Consider the following 26942-nt stretch of genomic DNA (forward strand, 5'->3'; position numbering starts at 1 on the left):
TATTCAGCCCCTTCTTATAATCCAAATCATCAAGTATCAGCAGCATCCTAATAAATCTTTCCTGCATTCTTTGTAGTTAATATTCTTACTATAATAGGGTGACCAGAACGGAATACATTATTCCAAGTGTGGCCTTATCAATGTCTTGAACAATTTCAACAAGATGTCCCAACTCCTGTATTCAATGTTCTGACCAATAAAACCAAGCATGCAAAATGTCGTGTTCACCTGTGACTCCATTTCCAAGGAGCTATGAATACGTACCTCTAGATCTCTTTTGTTCTATAAATCTCCCCTGTGCTCTATCATTCACTGAGTAAGTCCCGTCCTGGTTCGATCCACCAAAATGCATCACCTTGCATTTATCTAAATTAAATTTCCAGCTGCCATTCATCAGCCCACTGCCCAATTGATCAAGATCCTTGCAATCCTAGATAACCTTCTTCACTATCCAATATGTTACTAATCTTGGTGTCATCTGCAAACTTACTAACCATGCCTCCTAAATTCTCATCGAAATCATTGAAATAAATAACAAATAATAGTGGACCAGCATTGACCCCTGAGGTGTACCGCTGGCCACAGGCTTTGGTTTAAAAAATAACCCTCTACAACCACCCTCTTCTTCTGTCATCAAACCAAGTTTTGTATCCAGTTGGCTATCTTGCTCTGGATCCCGTGAGATTCTGATTGTACTAAAATGTCTCTCTGTTAAATACTCAGTAATTTTGTGAAGTTTTCCTATGTTGTTTTTCAAACATTTTTGTTTTGTTCAAAACTAATTAGTTGCAGAGGTGACAAAAATAGAAATGGGAGAAATACTGTGGAATTGGGAACCATCTGTGGAGAGAAAGTGAGCTAATGTTTAGGATGACCTATCACCACTATTTTCCTTTGGTGTTATTTGGTTACTGTTTACCATTGCACAGTGCTTTTGTCAATACTTCAGTAAAAGTGGTGGAAGAAGTCCTGTACACCATTTATCTTGTAATTTCTTTAGGCATTTTGCATTATAATTTTTATTGGAATGAGCTAATTAAAGCATTTCGATTACTCTAGTTCGTAATTGAAATAAAGTTGGCCTTCATGAAATTTTATATTTTGCTAACTGATTAAGTAACTTTTTTAAGTAAATTGTTTTTGAGAATTGAAGCACCATGTTTTTGGTTCAACTGCCTTACTCGGGAAACCATTAATAACAATTACATTTTCATAATTCATCTGTTTTTAAGAAGTTATTTATGTTGTCTTAGTTTGTTTTCAAATTGACAAGAGATCAGAAACAGGACTACATTTGCTGAAAGAAAGATGTTCAGCCAAGTTATCAACCAATTTTTTTTGGTGTCTCAATGTCATGGAGACCATAATGAGTAATGTAGTATACCAAATTGAAACAAGTCCACATAAATTGCAGTTTACTTAAGTGTTTTGTGATCCTGGACAGTGGGAAAGCAGTTAGTCAAATGACAGGTGTTGCATCCCCTCTATTTAAACAGGAAGGTTGCACTGAGTTTAGAAATCTGAGCAATGGGATGGATGTAGCTGAGGGCTTTGTCAGCTGTAGTGAAAAGGTATCCTCAGTCAATGATAAAGGAAGATATGTTGGAAGCATTGATGTGATAGATGGCATCATCATCACTACAGATGAAATGGAGAAACTGAGACTGAGGTAGAAAACTTAGAGGCAGGGCATAGGAGAGACCTTAGATTAGAGGAAAGTCAAAGGAAGTGTGAACGAGTATGAGAGCTGGTGGACTTATCACAGATACTGTTTGACTGTCTAGAAATGAAAAAAAGAAAGCTGAAAAAAGAAAAATCAGATGGACCATATGAAGATGAGGGAGGGAATTGGAAGCAGAGTTAATTTAAATTTTCTAGTTTGGGGCAAGAGCAGGAAGTGGAACTGATACAGTCATAAGTGTGCTGGAAATTGAGATGAGTGAGGGGGCCTGAGGTAGACTGGCTCTGTGCTTCCCACGAGAAGGATGAAATAGTTTGGATTCACGTGTGTCCCATAGCAAAGCCATTTGTTTGGAAGGAGTGTGTGGAGTCGAAGGAGTGTGTGGAGTCAAAGGAGAATAATTTATCAAATGAGAATAAATTCAAACCAGTTGAGGAGAATGGTGGTTGTTGGGGACTAGTTGAATCTCAGTTTGAGAAAAAAGCCCACAGGCGTTCTTGGTTTGAGGGACTGGAAGTCCATGGAAAAAAAGGTGATTAGGGCCAAGGAACTGTTAAATTCTATTTATGAAAATTCACTGCCCTTGTCAGGTTTATTGATAAGCAGTAATCTTTTGTGTCCAGAAGAAAGGACATATACTTGAAAATGAGTAACTGTTATTTATCATAGATGGCACAGTGGTTAACACTGCTGCCTCAGGGATCCAGGTTCAGTTCTGGCCTTGGGTGATTATCTGTGTGAAATTTGCACATTCACGCCTTGTCTGTGTGGGTTTCCTCTGGCTGCTCCAGCTTCCTCCCAGGAGTCCAAAGATGTGCAGGCTAGGTAGATTGGCTGTGGTAAATTGTCATGAGTTTCTCAAGATATGTAGGCTTGATAGATTAGCCTTCGTAAATGTGTGGGGTTATGGGGATAGGGTGGGATGGTGGACCTGGGGTGTCATAAAATCAGTGTGGTCTAGATGAGCTAAATGGCCTCTTTCTGCATTGTAGAGATTCTGTGATTCTATCAGAAAAATCCTCTCATTTTGACATTTTTGCTGTCCTATTTTGAAAATCCAACTTTACTTGACTGATTAAAATTAAATTTACCCTTTCTACAGTTACTTGAAATTGACCATTTAGTCCCTCGAGGCTGCTCTGCCATTAAGACTTTTAAGAAATTAGATAATTTCTGATCTGTTCATGTTTGGAATTCCACATTCCCATCTATCCTGATGACCTTTGATTCCCTCGCCTAACAAGGACTTCCGCCTTAAAAGTATTCAGTGACCCTACTTTCGTTGCCTGCCAAGGCAGAGCATTCTAAGGTTGTATAACCCTTGGAGAAAAAAAAACTTCTCACCTCTGTCCTAAAATGGCACCCCCTAATTTTAAAATAGTGCCCCTTAGTTCTGAATTCAACCACGAGAGGAAACATCCTTTCACATCCGCCTCTTCATGACCATTCAGGATCTTGTAAACTTCAATCTAGTCACGCCTTGCTTTCCAGTAGAAATGAGCCAGATATGTCTCATCTTTCCTCATGGGATGATCCACTCATTCCTGGTATCAGTCTAGTAAACTGGCTCTGAACTGCCTCCAATTACATACATAAATTAGGACACCAAAATGCATGCACTATTCAAGGCATGATTTGAGCAATGCCCTGTATAACTGAAGTATAGCATCCTTATTTTTATTCTTCAATTCCCCTTGTAACGCAGGATAGCATTCTATTATACTTACCTGCATACTAGTTTTTGTGATTTGTGCACTTGAACACCTTTGTTTCCCTTTGTACTTCTTTGTACCTTGAGATTCCGCAGTCATTCTCCATTTAAAAATATTATTCTGCTTTTTCATTCTTCCTGCCAAAGTGAAAAACTTCACATTTTCCGATTTTATACTCCATCTGCCAGATTTTTGTCCACTCATTCAATCTCTATATCCATCTACAACCTCCTTGTGTCCTCTTCACAACATACTGTCCTTCCTATTTTTGAGTCATCTGCATTTTAGCTACCATGCCTTTGCACCCTTCATCTAAATTATGTAGATCATAAAAAGTTGAGGCTTTAGGACGGACCCCTGAGGGATGTCGTGACAATTAGGAAAAAAACATTGTTGCATACTCTCTATTTTCTGCCAGCTGGCCAATCTTCTGTCCATGCTGACTTGTTATCCCCATACCATGAGCTTTTATTTTCTGTAATAACATGTGGCGCCTTATCAAATGTCTTCTGGAAATCAAAGTACAACATGTCTACAGGTTCCCCTTTATCCACGGCGTATATTACCGCTTCAAAGAATTCCAATAAATTGGTTAAACATGATTTTCTTTTCACAAAGTCTTCATAACTCTTCTCGATTACTCAATTTGTTTAGTTTAAAGCCCTCGTCTTCCCTGTACTTGGCATGAACACTCACCCTCAGCATGTTTCAAGCATAAAGGTACAGCTCCCACTTTCTCTAGTGCCAGTGCCTGTGCCTATGAATGAGAACCCACTTATCCCACATCTGTCTTTCAGGCACTCATCCATTTCTCTATTCTTATTTGCCCTATACCATTTGCACGTGGCTCAGATAATCCGGAGACTTTTCCCTTTGAGTTGTTGCTTCTTAATTTGGTACCCAGCATCCTATACTGACTATGTAGAACCTCTTTCCTTGACTGTCTGTTGTTGGCATCTACATGAGCCATGGCATCTGGATCCTCCCCCTTTCACAGTTACTTAATCTCCAACCCTGAGCAGATGTCCCAAACCTTGGCACCAGGCAGGCAACACAGCCTTCTGGATTAACACTCTTTGCTGCAGAGAAAACTGTCTATTGCCTCATTGTATTGTTCCTTACAATAAATGCGTTTGTATTGTTCCCTACAATCAGTGCATTCCTGTTTGATCCTTTCACGTGAACAGCGTTCTGTACCTTGAAGCCATGGCCAGTCTGCTGTTTGCCACTTGCAGAGCTCGCTTTCATCCGTACATTGTGAGCACCTCTAAAGCTGTTGGCCAATTGCGAGGTTTCTCCACTGCTTTCTGCTAAGTCCCTTTACCTGCTTTATTCACGGTCACATTCTCCTGTTCCTTACTGCTGATCAACTTAGATGATATTTTATTCTAAGAGGCATGACAGTCTTAAGGATCAAAGTGTCCAGGTATCTTTTCCCCCTCCCTTATGTTGCTCAATGTATGTGTTCAGCTTCTAGATCAATAATCTTGATCCAGCATTCTTCTAGCTGCTTAAACTTTCTACAGGTGTGGTTGTCGTGGATCACCTTGGCTTCCAAAAATGCCCACATTCCACAGCTGCAACATAATGCCTGTCCTACCATTGTTACATACGTTATTTAGTTAATTTAGTTCTTCCCTTAAGTTAGAATAATTCTTATGTATACCACACCTCTTTCCCATTGCACTGTAAAACTGCAGAGGTATGTCTTGTGCCCAAGAAACAGGACAAATCCAATACGACAAATCATTCTACTCTTATTCGTCAACAAAAGTGATGGAAGAGGCATCAACAGTGCTATCAAGCAGTACTTGCTCAGCAGTAACCTGCTCACAGACACTCAGTTGGGGTTCCACCGTGGTCACTCAGCTCCTTGCATCATTTCAGCCTTCGTTCAAACAGTGGACAAAAGTGAGGAATAGTGTGACTGCCCTTCACATAAAGGCAGCATTTGACTAACTATGGCATCAAGGAACCCTAGCTAAACTGGAATCAGTGGGAATCAGGGGGAAAGCATTGATTTTTGTCGGTTGGAGTCATACTGCAACAAAGGAAGATGGTTTTGGTAGTTCAGGTCAATTATCTCAGCTCCAGGTTATCACTGTAGGAGTTTCTCAGGGTAGTGTCCAAGGCCCAACTATCTTCAGCTGCTTCCTCAATGAGTTTCCATTGTAAGGTCAGAAGTGGGGATATTCGCAGCTGACTGCGAACCATTCGTGACTCAGATACTGAAGCAGTTCATGTCCAAATGCAGCAAGACTTGAGCAATATCCAAGCTTGGGCTGACAAGTGGCAAGTAGCATTCGTGCTGCACAAGTGCCAGACAATGGCTATTTCCAATAGCCGAGAATCAAATCATTGATCCTTAACATTCAATAGTGTTATCATCTCTGAATCCACCGCACTATCAACATCTTGGTGGTTACCATTGACCAGAAATTGAACTGGATTAGCCATATAAATAGTGTCCACAGAATGGGTCAAAAGATTGGGATCCTGTGGCGAATAACTCACCCCTGTCCACCACCTACAAGGCATGAGTCAGGAGAGTAATGAAATACACTCCACTTGCCTGGACAAGTGCAGCTCCATGCCATCCAGGATAAAGCAGCCCACTTGATTGCTACTCCTTCCACAAACATTCAATCCTTTCACCGCTGGCAAACAATGGAGCCATGTGCACCATCCACAAGCTGCACTGTAGGAACTCACCAAAATTCCTTGGGCAGCACCTTCCAAACCCATGGCCACTACCATCTAGAAAGATACAAGCAGCAAATACCTGGGAACATCACCAGCTGGAGGTTCCCCTTCAAGTCACTCACCACCCTGACTTGGAAATATATCACCATTCCTTTGCTGGGTCAAAATCCTGGAATTACCTCCCTAGCAGCACTGTGGGTGTACTGACACCTCAGGGATTGCAACAGTTAAAGAGAAGCAGTTAGAGAAGCTCACTGCCACCTTCTGAAAGTCAGCTAGGGATAGGCAATAAATGCTGGGCTAGCCAGCAATCCCTATATCCTGTAAATGACTCTCCATCTCACTCCAGCATAGTCGCCTATTTCCTCCTGTGCCTCATCTCTCAATTTACGAATATTCAAGTATGCTATTTGTTCCCCACTTAACAAAATATCATTAAACATTGACAATGTTTTATTCAGCTTTTATGTTATTTGCTCTGCTGCTTGTCTAGGTATCTCAGTCAGATCTTGTAAGTCAACAAGACCGTGTATCTGATGAACAGAGAAGAGGGTCTAATCCTTCAGCACGTCCCTCCATGTTTCGTATTCCAGAATTTAAATGGTCTTCCATGCACCAACGCTTGCTCAATGATTTGCTGTTTTCTATAGAGACAGATGTACAGATGTGGAGGAGGTAGGTTATGCATATTGTTGCTGTATCCTGCTATTTTAAATCTAATGCTGTTTGGTACTTTTGAGATTTTTGGGTAACATATTGATTGTATATTGCTTCAATATTGAACGCACCTCATTTTTTTATAAAATTCTTGTACTTGGTTAGCTTTCCTGTCAGCTATCTGTGCAAAAGATAAACGAATGTTTAAAAAAAGTTGTTTGCTTTTTTTTTCTCCCTCCCTTTTGAGCAGCCATAACACAAAGACAGTGATGGATTTTGTTAACAGCAGTGAAAACATTATCTTTGTCCACAACACCATTCACCTTGTCTCTCAGGTGGTAGATAACATCATAATGGCCTGTGGAGGGATCCTCCCACTTCTGTCTGCAGCTACATCTACGACAGTAAGTATGGAATAACATACTTTGAAAAATTAATTTCTTTTGTGCTTATTGCGATGAAGAATTGAACCCTTTTCTGGTTGTTAGTGAGTGACCTTGCTGACTATTCCAATTGAAAGTATCAGCAATCCTTTTTTAAACAATCATACATATCTAACCTTGCATACATGAGTTACAAAACACAAGGATAAAGTGTATAAAATGTCTACAGATTCCATATTTACACAGCTCTTTCACTTTAAAAATAATACATATATGACAATATTCTAATACATTCTATTTTTCAACTATCTTTTAATGTTTTAAAGCAGCAATTGATCTTGATGCATTTTGCACATGCATGCTTTGCATCTAATTTGTTTGGAAATAAATTAAGACAATTTTTCTGAATTGGTGATCAGAAAAATCCCAGTTTAAAACAACGGCAATGATGTGAATAATTTGTAATTGAACATTAGAGGGAAGTTGCAGTAGCCAGACTTTACAGCACAAATTCTTGGTGACAATTTTAAGTAATGATATTGCTCTCCTATTGACGTTATAGTGTGTTTCTGGAAGATTTCAGTTGATTTAATTATGCACATTTCTAAGTTACTCTCTGATTATTGTAGATTCTAAATGTCTATCTCATAATTTAATGGAATTAGCTCTTGAAGTTGTTTCATTGTAGTAATTAATTATCAGATATTGGAATAAGGCATTTATAATAACTGAGCAGCTTCTCTGCATGAATGATCTAATTCAGTTTTGGATGTTGTGAGAAATGCATTACAGCTGAAATAAATTCAAATAGGTGTTTGCAATGGAATGAGTTGATATTTGACTCATGATTTCTGTGGACATTTAAATAACTTCTGAAAAAAATTGAATATAACTATCTCCTGAAATAATTAAAAATATGCCTGTAATGATTTAACCCCATTCTTTACTCATGTTTTTTCAATTTTATAAATTACATCATTATGATCGAATTTGAATTATGTTTAAATATTGAGAATATCAAATCCACATCTAATAAATGGTAGCACGCACAGTTGCAACAATATGGTGGCTTTATGTTTTCAATACATGAATGACATGGAGAGAACTCTAATCGGCATAACGCCCTGAATTTCCCACTTATTATTGTGCTCACCATGCTGACAATGTACATAAATAAAAAAAAGACAATTTCTCCTGATCTTCATTCTTGCATCCACATCACATTGATAGATGTAGGTCCACTCTACCTCTGACAGGAAAACATTCCAACTTTCTTTGAGATATTTCAGTATTACGACACTGAGATCATTGTTCATGCAATCCTTTCAGCTGTTGCACTGTACTTGAGATGAATTGTACGCATAAAGGTCAGTTGTTTTTCTTTCTGTGTAATGCATTCTGTTTTCATGCCTCGAATGAATTTCCATTTTATTGTCAATCATATTGGAAGTCTTGGCTCAATCAGTTCTGTTTAGATTTAGTAAGGTAGAAATATCCTGACCTTTTGTTTGCAATTTTGTTCTGTTCCAGATGCAAACATTATGCCAAGTTCAGTCACGCCTTGGTTGTTGCATGCAATGGTTACTCTTTAGTATTTCTCACTGGAACGTGTCATCTCAATAGATATTGCAAGAGTTCCCATTTTTCTTCCCATACTTATGCCACTAGGTCATGTCCTCTAATAGTATAAAGCAGAAGCTGAGAGTTAAGAAGTATACTTGTAAATTGTCACTGTTAACACATCTATTCATGTTCACCTATGTTTGGTTAGGCTTTGCCTACTACATCTCTCCAAGTCTCCAGGCCAATGATAGTTCCAGCCTTAACATTAGAATATGCCCATTGATGTTGTGGAAGTATGAAACATTGTGGACTTTGTCTCACCATTAATGTTTTAGATGGGAGTTATCCTCCTTCCTGCATGAACTGTAGTGACTTGATGTATGGATGAAGCTTTTGTTTGAATGATGTTGTTGCCTAATCAGGAACTTAATAAATTGAAGACAGATTTATTATCATTTGTAATGGTTTTAAAAACTTCTTTCACAGCATGAATTAGAGAACATTGAACCAACACAAGGGCTGTCATTTGAAACCTCCTTGACCTTTCTTCAGAGGCTAATAGGTCTTGTTGATGTGCTGATTTTTGCCAGCTCGCTTAGCTTCACTGAAATTGAGGCTGAAAAGAACATGTCAAATGGTGGAATATTAAGGCAATGTCTGCGACTAGGTGAGTGTATTGTGTAAAGTGACCCGATACTTAGTACTTCAAATACTGGTTTTAGAAAATCCAGTTGCAACATATCACTTTGCATTTGGTTTTAGTATATAGTGTGGCTTTCACATAGGATTATTAAATAAAAGATCAATTATAAATTACAGGATCGGATTTTTTGTAATGGATTTTAAAATTTTTGAAGGTGCAAGTTGCATATTTCCTACCTATCTTTCTGGAAAAATTAGATTTTGTTTAGGCATTTGAAATGGAATTTCCAGGTTTCAAAAGTCTTTACAGAGAGCCAAGAGTATTCCACAAATATTATACAATTACAGTTGAGCACTACATGTCAATAGAGCAAAATCATCATTCGTCAGTTAAGTGGAAGTGAGAGTCAGAGATTTGACGCTAAAGTGTTGCAGTATGATTTTCGACCCCGGGTTCCTGAGAGGCAATACAGATTTAATAGCATAATCCTAAAGTTTGTGCACAGATGAAAGGAGATCTGGGGATGCAACTGCATAGATCTTTGAAGGTCTTCAGTCATCTGGAGAGAGAAGTTAGCAAAGCACATGGGCTTTTGGATTGCATAAACGTAGGTACTGAGTACAGATTTAGATAAGGTGGACGAATAAATGCTATTCCCATTTGCTGATGGGACAAGAACTAGCGGACACCAATTTTGTGTTTTGTGGAAGAGATTACTGGGCAGATGTGAGGAACAACTTTTTAAGCAGTGACTGGTAATGACCTGGAGATTATTGCCTCCAAGGATGGTGGAAGAATTCAATGGTTTCCAAAGAAAATCAGATCGGCATTTGAGGAAAATAAACTTGCAGGGGATAGTCCATGGAATAGAGAGGGGGAATGGAACTGGTGGAATTGCTTTGCAGAGATCCGGCATGCAGTATGTGGGCTAAGTGGCTTCTTCCTCCGCTGTAATGACTTTGTTTTACCTGTTTTCAATCAATTCTCTGTAGGTGTTAACATTTCTTAAAACTGGAGTTGTGGTGGCAATTGCTGGGGGAAGGATGGAATGCAGTTGGCAAGAACTGATGTTTGAGATGGGTAACGGAGGATGTTAATGGAGAAATTGTACCCACGCGTTATGTTGGAACGAAGTGAAAAATATTTGTCAAGACTGTAATAATTGGGATTTGGTGTGATTCTCCCCTTTGTCTTCAGCCTGAGTTCATAAAATGGCTGATACCTTTGTTGTGATTTTCTTCATATTGCTTGCTTGGAGTTTTATATTCATAGGCATGTATTTCTCTGAGGCCCAATCTAGGCACTCATGGATTTTGAGTCAATACCATCAGTTATTTGTGAAAGGGTGTGATGAAAGGACTACAAGAGAGTACATAATAGCTGTATCAGTAATGGATTTATGGTGATAAGGCCACATGGATAAAGTCTCTCAGGGCCCTGTTTATTTCTCCAATTTTCTTCTCATCTTCCAGGTTTTGTATTGAAATACTCACATTACAGAATTTTGACCCAGAAACAGCAAATTTGTAGCTTTGTTAGAGCATGCTTGAAATATAGGGTACAGTTCTAGTCACCATGTTAACAAAAGGATGTAGAGGCACTAGACAGGGTGTGAAAATATTTACAAGAATGATAGCAGAAATGTGAAGTTGTACTTGTCAGGAAAAGGCGAACAGGTTGGTTCTGTTTATCTTTCTTGAAAAGAGAGGCTTCAGCTTTCTATGAATGGAGAACTTTAAAATGTTGGAAGGTTTTGATGGAATTTCCACTTGTCAGGAAGAAAAACCAGAGGCAATCAATGTAAGATATAGTCCCCAACCCCATGTAATCAGAGTGAATTTGGAAAAAACCTCTTCACCAGAAGAGTGAGATTGAAGTACTCACTACACCAGGTGACTAGAATAAATGCATTTAAATGTGGACTAGGCCAGTAAGTGAGAGAAGAGGGATCAGTGGGTTCTGCGGTTAGAGTTATATGAGGAAGGATGGGAGGAGATTGGAGAACAGAAATACTAACTGGGCTGGATGATCTATTTCTGTGTTTTCTGTATAATTCTAAGTTTGAGGTCTATTGCTTGGTAGAATGATATCTAATATGAAATTCGCATATTGTTTTTAATGGCATTCAGCTGATGAATACATGAGCTTATAACAATGTTACTTACCTTCGTGTCACTTAATTTGGTGTAAAATTCAATATACCTTTGCTAATGTATTTTGAGAAATCTGATTATATGTTGGATGGATTTGAACTCTAGATTTAAGAACGGTTGGTTTTAAATTTGAACGTCAGAACAAACTGTTCCTGTCACTCATCAAAAGAAACCAAATGCATTTGCCTGATTAATTTTCTAAATGATTTAGATACCATTCTAGTTCTAAGCACTGGCTGTAGTGGAGGGGGTAGGAGTCCAGACAAGTGGCATTGCACAATTTAGCCTATGTGGAGCAGTGAATTATAAAGTGGGCGATCTTACCATTGCCAAGCGATGGACAAGGTGAGCTGGTGAGGTCTTGAGAGAGTCAAGAAATCAGGTTTGCACGTGAGTTCTCGCCTCTTGCGATCCTACCAGTACCAGATAGCTGACGAAATCAGCCTTGCGCCCATTTTTGGTGCAAGGCTGAATAAATTATTTAAATTACATTTAAATATATTTTACATGTGATTAGCGAGCTGATGACTCAATGGTCTGGGCTCACTCGCCTCTGTGGCCTCACTGAGAGAGATTCTTTCTGGTGTGAATCACAGCTGGTTCTCACTAGTGGGACCAGATGTGATGGCCTTGCTGGTAGAACAGAAGGCCATTGAGGCACCCTTTGCTGGCAGGTTGGAGGCAAGTGCCAACCTGGCACTGCCCACTGGCATCCAACAGTGCAGAGGGAGTGGGGCCGGCTGGGTGGCAAACTGGGGGTGAGCCAATTGATGCTGATGGGGGGAACAGGCAACCACTCACACTTTGCATTTGTGATCAGTGGGTGTCGGGAAGGAAGCTCGTTGCCACTATCCATTTGTGATGGGGTGTGGGGGTGGGGTTGCTCTTGGGGTCAGTCTGTCTGGAGGAGCCAGGGTCTCGTGATAGTCAGCAGAACTGGGAAGGGGTGCTATGTTTAGGTCATGTGGGTCTCTGCTATATACAGCAGAGGCTGTGTGATTGATCTCTCTGCTGCTGAGAGCAGAGAGACATGCACAATGGTGCACTCTACTGCTGTCAGCCAGCTTTCTAGCAATGTAAGCCCCTACCCCTCTGCTACAGGCGTGAAATGCATTTTGGGGGATTTTTCTGCTCTTAAGTGCATGAGATTGGACTCGCCCAAAAAAATCAGAAACTCTCCCATTTTCATGCTTGTTCTGGACTTTAAATCTTTTTCATCAGATCACCCTCCCAGAAGATAACTTCAATATTTCTGCATTTATTTGTGCTTGTTATAAATCCTGATGCTGCTATCAGATTCAGTGGGATAATGTCAGTGAATTCTGATGGTGTACAACAAAATCCTGCAAATTGTGTCGATAACTCAATGTCATATATATTTTATTTATAATTATATGCACACCAAACAAGATACAACCAATTTAATTGTTTATATGTTCCTATTTATGTACAAAGACTTTTAATGCAATTGAAATGCCTTTTAAATGGATGTGTGCTACTTGGTTAATTTTAGTTTTATCCCTGTAGATTTAATTAATTATTCTGTATTTCTTGTTCCTAGTTGGTTTAAATTACTTGGTCTCTCCTAGCCCCTCTGCATTTCATTCCCACTGTCACCAAATATTTGTTGTCACTCTATTTAGTGGATTCACCCAACACTAGTTGCCTTGAGAAGGTGTCAGTGGCATTTATGATTAATGATTGTGGGTCACGTGAGCTAACCATGTAATGTGGAGCTGGAGCCCTGTGAACGATTTCAGATACGCTTCTTTGAAGAGCATTCATGAATCAAGAAACCTTTTGCATCCATTTAGATAGGCAGATGGGGTCTTGTTTGACATCCCATTTGGAAAATGGCACCTCTGACACCTTTATCAATGTATATGCTTTGCTCTGTGATAGGAATTGGATCCACAACTTCTGGTTCTGAGACTGAGCTAAATTTATATGTGAATGTAATGAAAGAACAGTATAGTTTCTTTCTGTATATGAATTATATGCAGCATCTAGATTTTGGTTCTCCCACCATGACCTGCCTGCAGTCTTTAACACAGTTGAACATGTTGGCTTCCTCCACCACCACCCACTGCCGTTCAGCCGGGTGGGACTGCTCTTGCCTGGTTTCATTCTTACCTGTCTAATATCGCCAGCATATCCCTTGCAGTTGCACTTCTTATTCCCATACAGTTACTTCTCATGCCCCATAAGGAACTATTTTTCACCTCCATTTTCTCATTACACCCTGACCCTCAACAATACGATCCAAATGCAGTGCATTCGTTTTCACATGTATGCTGACATCACTCAGCTTTTCCTTACCACTGCCTCTGTTAACCTGATAACAACAGTGGTGGAGTTATCAAACTGATTATCCGAAGTATTGCATTGGAAAAGCAGAAATTTCTATCAATTAAATATTGGAAATACTTATACCATTGTTTTTAATCCCTACTCCCTAGATACTGTTCCCTAGATACTGACTTCATCCCTCTCCCTGTCTGAGATTAAGCCATTTGGTTCTCCACTTTGGTATCAAATTTGAACCTGAGATTTGCTATTTGCTGCCTATATTCACCTCCTCCCTTATTTCACCCTTGCTTCAGCTTATCTGCTACTGAAATCTTCATTCATACCTTTGTTAACTCTAGACTTGAATTTTCCAATGCACTCTTTGCTGGTGTCTCTCATTTTATTCTTCACAAACTTGAGGTCACCTAAATCTCTGCTACCCATGTCATAACTTGCACCTCATTCAAATCGCCAATCACCCCTGTGCTTGCTGCCTTATGTTGGTTCTCTGTTAGATAACATCCTGTCTTCAAATCTTTCTAAGGGTGTTGCCACTTCCTATCTCTGTAATCTCTTCTAGGCCTACAGTCATTAGATATCTGTGCTTGTCTAATTCTGGCCTCTTGATCATCCCAGATTTTAATTGGTCGCCACACTGTCAGTTGTGTAGGCCCTAAGCTTTGCAATTCCCTCCCTGCATCTCTCTAAGCCTATGCTTCAGTTACTACTTTTAAGATGCTCTTTAAATCTTGAGTCTTTGACCAAACTTTGTCATCTGACTGTGTCTGCTTTCGTGACTAGGTGCAATATTTTGTTTTATAATACTCCTGTGAAGTGCCTTGGGATGTTTTACCTACATTAAAATCTCTATATAAATGTAAGTTGTAGTCACTTCTTAAACAACAGTGTGAAAATGACTGCTAATGCTATAACCTTGTTTGCTGATTTTTAGATTGGCTGGCTTTGAGCTACACTTTGTGCTAAATCTGTTCCAGTTTGTTGTTGTGTTTTCTGGAGCAGTCTGACATTTTTATTAGTAAAATTTCGATGTAATTTTAAAAAATGTGTAGCGGATTATCTAATGTACAAACTAGTGTGTAAGTTTCATTTCTTAATCAAATTTAAATATGTCTTATTTGTCATTTTAATTCCTATTAATATATTAATTGATCACTAATTTTATGTGAATGTACAACTTGAAAACATCGTTCTTTATTTTGCCAAATTTGTGAAATATGATTGAATGGAACTGTGTCAGTGTTCCATTTCCTTTTAATCCATTAAAAGAATGGATAGGAAAATATTTTGCTGTGTTCTTTACTGCTCAAGTTTATTTAATACAATTAAAAATTTATAAGGTAGTTTCTACAGAGCTTGCAAGGAATCTTATTTGTGTCAGTACTTTAGATGATGGCTTCAAATGTGTCTGAATTTGAATGCCGATATGACTGTTCTAATCTAACTGCTGTTTTGGACTGATTCAACTTAAATTGTTAGTCTTAATATTTTACAGTTGACATCATTCATGTATATGATGTGTAAAATCATTGAGGCCTTTCCTGTCACATTATAAATGGTGCTTGTTCCTTTGCTTATTAGCTGCAAAGGTCTAACTGGTAGGATATTGAATTCATGTGTTCTAAATCTGTGTAATTGTCAGGTTTAAATCTCCCAAGAATAGTGCATAATTCTAGTGCTAAAAAGATATTACCTGTTTTCAGATATTGCATGCATTGAAATGCATTGTGCTTCATGCTGCTCTAGCTTCAAGTGTTTGTTTTTTTATTTACTTCCTGTATACAGGGCACCAGTGCCTAGTGTATGCACAATCAGGAAAAATACACAGACGAATGTAGTTTGGATGATTCAGGTTAGAAGCTTTCGGATAGGAAAATCTAGTGTTAGATGTTAGGTATGTACATGTTTTGTAATTCTGCCATTCTATCAGTTACTATTTTTTGAATAATTTTCATGTGACAGCATGAGGATAAAATTGGAAATGAAGTCTGAAAGCAGCCAAGAACAGTGAACCTCACCCATTGTACTCTGGCAAACCATTTTACATGTAGTATATAGCAGTAATGTCCCACCTGTGATGATGCTCCATGCCTTTTCAGAGCAGTGCTTGTGTATTTGAAGTGGCAAGTTGAATTAATGTGAATTATTTTCTTAAAGCGGCAATCCAAGTACTATACTGTAGGGAGAGGCGATGGCCTAGTAGTATTATCGCTAAACTATTCATCAAGAAACTCAGCTAATCATAGAATCATACAAACCCTACAGTACAAAAAGAGGCCATTCGGCCCATCGAGTCTGTACTGACCACAATCCCACCCAAGCCCTGCACCCATATCTCCACATATTTATGCACCAATCCCTCTAACCTACACCTCTCAGGACACTAAGGGCAATTTTTTTAGCATGGCCAATCAACCTAACCCGCACATCTTTGGACTGTGGGAGGAAACCGAGCACCTGGAGGAAAACCACACAGACATGAGGAGAATGTGCAAACTCTGCACAGTGACCCAAGCTGGGAATCAATCCCAGGACCCTGGAGCTGTGAAGCAGCAGTGCTAACCACTGTGCTACTGTGCCCCCCTGGCCTAATGCGCTGGGGTCTCAGGTTTGAAGGATGTCATGTGACCTGTTCTGGTATCTCCTAATAGCAAGCCTAGGTGATTTGATTGTTGGGATTAAAAGAAAATTCAGATTGTTTTACTGAGAGGAAGGTGCAAGTTATTTCTTCTCGGAGACAATATACTGTGAATATCATAGATCTCCTAAAATCACAAGAAAAAATGATTTAAGTAGCAAACTGTGAACAGTGGTCCTAAAAGCTATCCCTTTATTTAAGGTGAAAGGGAGTTGGTATCAAAGATAATTACATGCCATTTCTCCTTGTGTGCGTCAGCTTGTTTTGGAATAAAGATTTGAACCAAACTGAACCTCCCTGTTAACTTGCTGTGCCTTTGGAGAGATTTACATGGTACATCTAATGAAAAATCCAAATGTGAAAAGGGTTTTTTTACACAACTGAGTTATGTGATTACATGAGTTCTTATGGAGACTGTTATAGTCCTCTAGATGCACAGACCACTGACATGATTGAACTTGAGGAATTCATAGTAACCCTATAGTGCAGGATGGGACCATTTGGCCCATTGAGTCTGTATCAATTCAGTATCTCTCTTTGCCATATCCCTGTAACCTCATGCACTTTACCATGGCTAATCCACCTAATCTGCACATCTTTGGACGGTGGGGGAATCGGAACACCTGGAGGAAACCCATGCGGACATGGGGACATTATGCAAACTCCACATAGTCACTCAAGGCTGGAATCGAACCTGGGTCCCTGGCACAAAGAGGCAGTAATGCTAGCCACTATGCCACCCTGCCATTCACGAATTGAGAGGCGACCTCAAGTTTTGAAACCACTGTCCATTGTTGAAAGAAAAATTCCGAAGAACCTTTTATTGATGTTCTGTTTGCATTTCAGTCCCATGCTCCTGATCTACGGACACCCGGTGCGGAGAGGGGAGGGTCGGGACGCCGACCTCCTCGTGAACCTGCTCCTGGCGAAACGCGCCATCAACAGGTCCAGGCAGTGGGCGATCGACGGGGCCGTCCGTCCCGACTGCCTGCCCCTCTACCGCGGCTACGTTCGCGGCCGGGTGTCCCTGGAGAGGGAGCACGCGGTGTCCGCGGGCACTGTCGAGGCCTTCCGTGCCCGTTGGGCACTGCAGGGGCTGAGGTGCCTTATAGACCCCGATAATCACATTTTGATTTGACGTGTCTTAAGTTTCCTTTGTACCTTTTGTTTCTGTTCAGGCCGTTCCCCCTCCTTTTGGGGAGCTGCCCCCTTTTTCTTTGTCCGAACGTAATTTAAGTTTGTTTACTTGGTTTGACCCGAAAGATCATGAGATTTATCTTTAAATTTGAGGTAAATGAAGGATGTCATGTGACCTGTTCTGGTATCTGCCTAATAGCAAACTTAGTAAAATTGTTGAGATTAAAAGAAAATTCAGATCGTTTTACTGAGAGGAAGTTGCAAGTTATTTCTTCTCGGAGACAATGTACTGTGAATATGATAGATCTCCTAAAATCACAGGAAAAGATGTTTTAGGTAGCAAACTGTGAACGGTGGTCCTAAAAGCTATCCCTTTATTTAAAGTGAAAGGGAATTGGTATCAAAGATAATTACATGGCATTTCTCCTTAAATACGAAGCTAATGTGATTCCTGTTGTCATGGGGAAGAGGGAGCCATTTTTGACATGAAGATACAGGTTTCTCCATAACTGAATATTACAAAGGTAGCATTTTGGAGTTTTTATGTTGTATGGTTTTCAATTATCTGCAAAATAGAGATAGCAAGAAATCGAAGCTGCCAGGCTTGCACTTTAAACAGGGAAAATTCTGAATGTACCAATCACCAGGTTGGAGTTCACTCTGATTGAAGACTTGAGTTTGTGAGAATTTAAAGGAGACTGGAAGATTTGTCTAGCTTGGCGCTAGAGGAAGTGATCTACACCATAACCGTAGTAATGAAAAGTTTGTCTGGGATTAGAAAATTCTCAGCTGGGAAAATGAAAGCGAAGAAAACCCTTAGTAGCTGAGAATTTTAGTCTGGTCCCTGAAGAATGAAGTCCCCACTTCTGATTATAAGTCACTCTCCCTTAATGGAAAATTTTTTATTATGCTTAAAGCTAAATGGGTCATCTCTTTTCCATAGTCTAAAGTATAAATTGCCTATATAAAAAAGAGATTAGCGTTTAGCTCAGAGTGCTTTTTAGCCATTTGTTGTAGTCTTGATATGCTTCTCTCAGCTATTAACTGGAAATTTGAATTTTTCTTAAAAGCTATCAGTCTCTATGATGATGATGACATCATCTATGTTTTTTTTCCCAAAAGAGACAATTCATTTGCAGGATTCCTGTTTCAGGAATAATGATGTAGGTGCTCTGGTTGCACCAAAATACATGATTGCAACTCTGAATTTTTGTTATTTGGGGAAGAATAAATAGCTCATATTCCTTTACTTGCTTTTCGTAACAGGTTGAAATACCTCACTTCTATGCCCATGTAATTTTCCAGATTGCTATTTCAGCACTTGATGCTTCTCATGCTACCAGATGTTTTTGATTTCCTACCAGCATATCTATGATGTGACTACAATATGGAGATTAGTATGAGGAATAAATGGACTTTGGACTGTGTGGAAGATTGGGAATGCCTTCTCATTTAAAAATTTGACTGACTTCCTGGAAGCAGCTAAAAGATAGGCAGTATCTAAGAGTGACATAAAAGACTAGTGTAGAAACTGGCTGTCAAAATTGGTTAACAGTGTGAAAATGAATTTATGGTAAGCAGGGAAGAGAAACACTTCAGGTGAAAGGAAGACCATTCCAACTGTTTGTAGCTTTTACTCGGAGTACCATTGGACTTAAATAATCCGTACAATATATTAACACAATTGCCACCTATTTTCTTTTGATTTGTTAAATACTTGCACTGAAAATTATGCTGAGATTCATACCTAACGAATATCTTCTGCCATTTTTGTTATCTGTAATCTGACTTTTTATTTCTTTCCTTCCAATGGCAGTGTGCGCTGTGGCAGTCAGAAATTGCTTAGAATGTCAGCAAGTATACCAAGCAAAGTCTGGTGGTGTTAGCGCAAAAGCTCAAAAAACAATGCAAAGTCTCATTGGAAGTGCTAAGTCAATAGCCAAGGTAAGTATGTGATTTGTATGCACAGCACTGACCTAGATAAGTGGAAATCTCTTTCATCTTTGTAGATAACTGTTGTGTGATAGTCAAGTGATAAGTGGTGGAATGACTTCCCTCTCTTTCCAAATCTCAGTTTATTGCAACAGTGGTTGTTTCTAAGGCATTTGCTACATACACAAACAAATATGGAAGTTACAAAATGGAAGAGACTAAAACAAGTCAGTTATATATGGATCCTGTAGATTGATGACTTGGGTAGTGACAGACTGGCTCGATGTTCTTTCTGGGTTCTGCACTGAGACAATTTAAAGGTTTGATGGATGGTTTCTCTCATTTCTTCTGGGCCCAGTGACTGATGGATTGACTTTTAAAATACTGCCTATGGCATGAAGCTGCTCAAAAAACAGTTAAAGCAGAAGCTTGCAGAATGTTGAAGAGGTGGTGTCTGCTGACCATTTCTCTGGTCTCAATCTAGCCTGGAAAGAAACAGTTTTTTAAAACAGAGGTTTAGCCTGCTCATCACATGATCTCCTCTCTCCAACTGGTCAGTTACCCAAACATAGTCATAGCAGGCTGATTCCAGGTTCCATTATCCAAAGTGATATGGTGTAATGTCTTGGTCTACACCCAGTTGAATGCACAGGCGCAGTCTGGATGTTTGTGAATGGTTCAGGAGATAGGTTATTCACAATTGCCTAGGTTGATTGACTCTGGTGGTCTACTTCTAGACAGTCTTGCTGATGGCTTTGTAATTTGGATGATGCAGCTAAGTCAACATTCTGCCATTTTAGGACTGCTGTTTAAGGCACTTAAGTGTTGTTCAATGATTTCAACCCAACCAATTATAGTTATTTAATATGCATTTTAATGCATTTCTTAAATTTAATTTCACAAGATCATTTTGAAATATGATGGTATGGCATCAATAGATGTGGCTTAATTGCATAGATTTTGGAAGGGAAAAAGATGAGCATAACTTTATTTGAGATAGGGGTATTCAGTTTTTTCCTAGATTCATTGAACATTCAGAGCCTCCTAATTGATGAGCAAAATATATAGGTATAGAGAGTTTCCTGTTCTTTTAGAATTTGTCTGGCTAAAAACGGGATCTGATAATCTATAGCAACTGGTTTCAGCTCATATAGGGTGGTGAGTAAAGAGTGGAACTTATTGTTGAATAGTGAAAAAAAAGACATCTAGATTGGTCTGTCCGCACACTGAATGCACTCATTGTCATCTGGTTATTTATTTACTTGGATTCGAATCAAAACCAAGAGTAAAAAGGTAATGTTCTAACAATCTGCCACCGTTTGTAACTCCAAAGGAGGATAAATTTAATAAAACAGGAAATTAACAGTGAAAAAAACTGTTTAGTGATAGATGTATTGCACAAACTTTTACATTTCAGAATAAATTGTCTTAATTTATAATGTGCTTTTACTTGTAGGGTATGATTTGTGACAGCTTTTCTATTTGTTTATTTTAGAGTTCTAGTGATGCTGCAACAGGTGGCATTTCACCAATAAAAGATCTTGACCGATTGCTGCAAGATATGGATATCAATCGACTTCGAGCAGTTGTATTCAGAGATGTTGTAAGTTTCACAATGTGATTTTTTTGCTACTTTTATCTTGCTAAATAATTTCCATAAGCAATTATAATTAATCTCTGGGACTGGCTTATTTCAAAAGATTGTATGAAAAATTCAGCTGTTTTCGTAATGCCTTTTGGGGAAGTGAACCTCCCATCCCTACCCGGTCAAACCTGTATGCGCCTTCAATTCACAATTAGATAATTGAGCCTTGCGAAGTGGCCTCATAATGCCAAGAAATATTCAGTAAATGAGGCTTTTTCATTGATGTCTGAGAACAAATTTTATAAACATTGTTCAGAAAGCATTGGGTTCAAATTATGGTGATAGGCAATTTTAGATTAAGAACATAAGAACATAAGAAATAGGAGCAGGAGTAGGCCATCCAGCCCTTCACTGAAGGTAGGAAATTACTGCATCTGTATTTTTGTGCCAACTGCAGGTTACAATGAAGGAATTTTAAGGAACTGAGATGTAATAACTTTCATTTTGTTGTTATGAATTTAAATGATGATAATGGATAATCAGTAGCTTGTGCACTCACCAACTTTGCTGAAAAGTATTATGATGTCAATTTTGTTTTTGTCCTGTGATCCCCTACTTTTTGGCTTCCTGAAAGAAGTTACATGCACAATTTATTGCCAGAAAGGAAATTGGAATTGGGGCAATTGGTTAATCACAGTATTTGTAAATTTTACGGTGATGAATTATTTAAACATCTGATTTTCCTTAGCTTTTTCTGGTGTTTGAATACTGAAATTTATCAGTGATTTATGGGTAACTGCATGGCTTGTCCAATTGCAAATTAAGGGATGCATGCAAATACGGAAATGCTTTTTATACAGAAATTGAAGCTTTAAGTTTCTTATTAGCAATGATGTGCATTAGAAACATGTGTATTGCTGATATCTCACATTACTAAGGGTGTGAAGAGTTTATCCATTGTAGCCATTTTCATAACAATTGACTTCAATGGGGAATCCAACTATTTGGAAAAAAGGTACAATATTTAATTTGACCCTTTTAGGCTCCGTCACATAATACTGTTTGAAGAAGTGTGTTATTTGACTAGAAATGTTAATTGTGTTTCTCTCTCTCTAGCTGCTGTCAGACCTGCTGATTGTTTTTATTTCAGATTTCCAGCATACACAATATTTGCTTTTATTAGAAATAATACTGTTGCTCTACTCAAATGCCCTGATTCCAGAAATTCCATTTGGATTGGGGGAAGTTGAGTCAATGGATCATAGTTCCACACTTTTTACAGGGTAGATAAATTTACTGTTTCCAAAGAAACTGCAGGTCTTTGTGGAAAATGATGGCTGTGAAAGAAAGGAAAAATAATAAATCAGTGACTATAACTGAATTAATAAATAATTGGATCTGATTATTTTTCAGTCATACTAAACTATTAGGATTCATTGATTTTTGTGCTTCTATTTAAATTATGAATTAATTCCTATCCAGGCTTTTTTGAGTGAGCAAAAATGAAACTGGTTACTTTATGTACTGAAATTGCATAAATAGGAGTAATTTGTAGATAACTGTCAACTTTTGATAGATATGCAAATTGTGATTCGAGTGACAAATGTGATATATAAAAGATAAGTGGATTAAAGTACATTAAGTGATAGAATCATAGAATCCCTACAGTGCAGAAGGAGGCCATTGAGTCTGCATTGACCAAAATCTCACCCAAGCTCTATCCCAGTAGCCCCACATATTTGCCCTGCTAATCCCCCGACACTAAAGGGCAATTTAGTATGGCCGATCAACCTAACCCCCACACACCCACGTTGGTCGCTGTTGTTTGTGGAGAGGGGTAGTACAGCAGTTGGCACTGCTGCCTCAATGCCAGGTCCCAGGTTCAATTCCAGCCTCAGGTCACAGCCTGTATGGAATTTGCACTTTCTCCCCATGCCTACATGTGTTTCCTCCGGGTGCTCTGGTTTCCTCCCACAGTCCAAATATGTGTGGGTTAGGTTGATTGGTCATGCTAAATTGACTTGAGTATCGGGGGATTAGCAGGGTAAACGTGTGGGGTTGTGGGAATAGGGACTGGTGGAATTGTGGTCAGTACAGACTCAGTGGGCCAAATAGCCTCCTTCTGTACTGTAGAAATTCTATGATCTTTGGAATGTTGGAGGAAACCAGAGCACCCAGAAGAAATCCACACAGATAAGAGGAGAATGTGCGACCTCCACACAGACAGTGACCCAAGTCAGGTGAGGCAGCAGTGCTAACCACTGTACCACCGTGCTGTCCTTAATATTGCAGTTGCACTGGAACTGTGCCAATCAATACCAACACACTAATTCTTAGAATAAAAACACTGGGGGAAAAAAACTAGATTTGTTTTTTTTTAAATCCCGCTGTGACAGATGATGAAATTCTGAATTTAATAAAAACTGGAATTGAAGTCTAATGGTGACCATGAAACATTGTCAATTGTCATAAAAACCCATCTGGATTCACTAATGTCCTTCAGGGAAGGAAATCTGTTGCCCTTGCCTGGTCTGGCCTATTTATGATGCCAGATCCACAGCAATGTGGTTAACTTTTAAATGTCGTCATGAAATAAATGTTGGCTCAGCCAACAATGCCCACATCCCATGAACAAAAAAAAAATTGACCGCACAAACTGGGAATACTTTAAAAGGGTGTCTAATGTAATAAATTCCAATTGCAAACAAATCAAAGTGAACAAAATCTTTTAAAGCTCGGAACTAATCACTATTGCTATGGCACATATCCTCAGATGTTATACCATGCAGAGGAGCACATGCATATCTCCTACGTACGTGGCATCTTGTGTTCTAATTCCACCCCCCTAAAAAAAAAACACAGCTGAGCGTATTTAACTTAATGAAAATATTTTGAACAGTAAACTTCTGAACTAGTTAGGATAAAAAAGGATGTTGAAATAACTAACCTCCTGGAAACCATGTGATAAGTGCAATATAAATCTGTACCAATTGACATATTATTTTAAAGTATCAAGCAATTAGCTACTATAAAGCCAGCTACATGATTTGACATCTTAAGGTACTGCATTCTCACCTCAGCTATGCAGGTTATACATTCCAAAAAAATGGCCTTACCTGCTATCATATTGTTAACTTCTATCAATTATTTGAGAACATGTTCAATCAGACCAGTATCTGTGAATACTTTTTTTTTCAAAATTGCTGTGAAGATGTTCCAAACTTCAGCCTGACTGGTCACATTATAGTTATTCAGTAGCTCAAAGAAATTATGTAAGATTGTGATCCTTATACTTGTTTTTATTTTGGTTGCCTATTTACTGTGAAATTTACTCTGTAGTTTTTCTTCATTTTTATGTACATAATGCGATCCATCTACAGAACTGCATTTAAATTGTTCAAATTCTACAGGAGGACAGTAAACAAGCCCAATTTCTAGCCTTGGCTGTGGTGTATTTCATCTCTGTACTGATGGTATCAAAATATAGAGAAATCCTGGAACCTCAGAAGGACAGAAAGCTGTCCCGCAGTCAGTCTGTCAGAAGCACTGATAATACAGATGGGGCTACCTCAACCACAGGTTAGATTTATGAACATAGCTTGTTTTATACTTTATATATATTGATAGCTGCTAAATAAATATTGCATGATTTTTCCCAGTTAACTTTTGATTAACTACATTATCTCCAGAAATAATTATATGTATACCGTGCCAACTGCTATTATAGACACGCTGATGTTAATTTTCTTTGATAGGGTTGTAGAGATAAACCAGGAAACTACGGATGAGTGAATCTCATGTCAGTGTAGGGAAATTATTGGAGAAACTTATGAAGGAGAGCATCTATCTTCACTTGGAGAGGCAAAGCTTAATCAGAGATAGTCAGCATGGCTTCGTCATAAGGCGATCATGCTGAACAAATTTGATTGAATTTTTTGAGGAGGTGACCGGGTGTGCAGTCAAGTGTATGCAGTCGATGTAGTTTATATGGATTTTAGCAAAGCCTTTGACAAAGTCCCACATGGAAAACTTGTAAAGAAGGTAAATACACATGGCATACAGGGTAATTTGATAAAGTGGATTCAAAATTGACTCAGTTGTAGGAGACAGAGGCTGATGACAGAAGACTGCTGTAGTGACTGGAAGCCACTGTCTAGTGGTGTACCATTGGATTAGTTGAGCTTAGGGCAGGAAAGACATGAGTAAGAGGTACAACAGCAGATGATCTGAGACAGGAATAAAATTGGCTAGTGTTACAGAAGCAAAAATAATCGGTGTTAGTGTTGGCACGCATGTGGGGTTGGAAGCTCACCTTGGTATCAAATATTACTTGCTGCCCCTTGGTTGGGGTAGTGAATGCAAGCATATTTTAAAAAAAGAAAGAAAATACTGAAAATGCTCAGCAGATCAGCACCTATGGAGAGAAATGGAGTTAATATATTTGGTTGATCTATTGTCTATCTGTCCAGACAGAAAAATAATTCTCTAAATTTTTGAGAATATTGTTTAAAATAGTACAGTTCATGTCTACGTATTGTTCTACCACGTTTTTAAATTTTAAAAATGTTATGTGAAAATATCATCAGTATAAAATTTAATTTCAAATTATAGCCATCTTCAAGCTTTAATTTTTGAAATATATTTTTCTGCTAAGGTGCAGACGGTTCAGCAGGTATCCCTGTTCTGGTGCCAAGTGATGTAGTACTAAATGCACCAATTCGAAAGGACTCTGGTATTGGTGAAGAGCAGGTTTTAAGTTCTGACTTGGCTGCTGGGAATGAGGCAAGGCCTGAGACTGTCAGTGCTGGCCCAGATGCAATGAGTGAACTGTTGTCAACCCTTTCCTCAGAGGTGAAGAAAGCACAGTCGCAAGAAAATAAAGGTGAAATTGGAAGTGAATTTGAAAGTAAGACCAAATCTTCTATATCATCTGGACAACATGGCAAAAATGTCAGTGTGAAGGACATTCTACGAAGTCTAGTGAATACACCTGCAGATAGTCTTGAGGCAGATATGGCACTCATAGGACCAGCCTTTTTAGGAGTTATTGGAGATTCAGCAGGAGATTCATCTGTACAATTTCGTTCTTTTGACAGGTAACTATATAGTTGTCACACTTCTAAGGAATTACATTTTTTGTTTTCGTTTTAAATTATGCTGTTCATGTGAAAAGGTAAGAAACCTCCAGGCACCTGATATTGGGAGTGCCATTGCATTGCAGTCTTACTGGATTACTGCCTTTCAGCCGTGGCATAATGTATGACAAAAATATTTTTTAATGCTGAAATTCATGCACACTGGGTTGAACAGTACAGTCAAATAGATCTGTACAGAGTGCAAATAAAGCAGACAGAAACAAAACCAATAAGATACATCAACAAGAAGTTGTGGTATCTATGTTCAAATTTGGGGCCAAAAGCCATTGACAACACAACTTCACCTAGTTGCATTCCCGTTGCTCTCATATTTTCTTCGCTGCTGCCCACCTTACTTTCATTTTGGCCTGTGACCTATCCTTTCCATGTACAGGTAAGTCAGGAGAAATTAGATAATGGACATTCAGAACAACACAAATAACATACGTGTTAAAGATAACAATGAGAGAGAGTTTAATACTTGTACTAATCTATCGAATGAACGGACAAAACATTATTTCCTCTGACTTCCCGTAAATAATACCATCTGACCAAAAGTCTGCATAGCACACCACAGACAGCATGCTTTAATACCTTAGTGTTCTGAGTCAGAACTTAAAACTGATGAGCATATTCCAATTTTCAAAGTGTCTTAAATAAATAACAATTAAATGCTGAATGACATTTAACAATGTAATTTTGGAGTCTACAAT

At 38.7% G+C, this 26942-nt stretch overlaps 1 protein-coding gene across 1 annotated transcript in view; it reads left to right on the top strand.

Annotated features, from left to right (window-relative positions):
- Positions 1-26942, top strand: part of lrba (LPS-responsive vesicle trafficking, beach and anchor containing) — an 888619-nt gene that overhangs the window by 188359 nt on the left and 673318 nt on the right. The window contains exons 23-29 of the mRNA XM_080192970.1: positions 6590-6771; positions 7004-7157; positions 9186-9366; positions 19394-19521; positions 21005-21112; positions 24505-24673; positions 25749-26190. Of these exons, the coding sequence (XP_080049096.1) occupies positions 6590-6771; positions 7004-7157; positions 9186-9366; positions 19394-19521; positions 21005-21112; positions 24505-24673; positions 25749-26190 (1364 nt within the window). The remainder of the gene's footprint in view (positions 1-6589; positions 6772-7003; positions 7158-9185; positions 9367-19393; positions 19522-21004; positions 21113-24504; positions 24674-25748; positions 26191-26942) is intronic.

This window comes from Carcharhinus amblyrhynchos, chromosome 1 (assembly GCF_965287045.1).
Source record: "Carcharhinus amblyrhynchos chromosome 1, sCarAmb.v2.hapA, whole genome shotgun sequence".
Classification (NCBI taxonomy): Eukaryota; Metazoa; Chordata; class Chondrichthyes; order Carcharhiniformes; family Carcharhinidae; genus Carcharhinus; species Carcharhinus amblyrhynchos.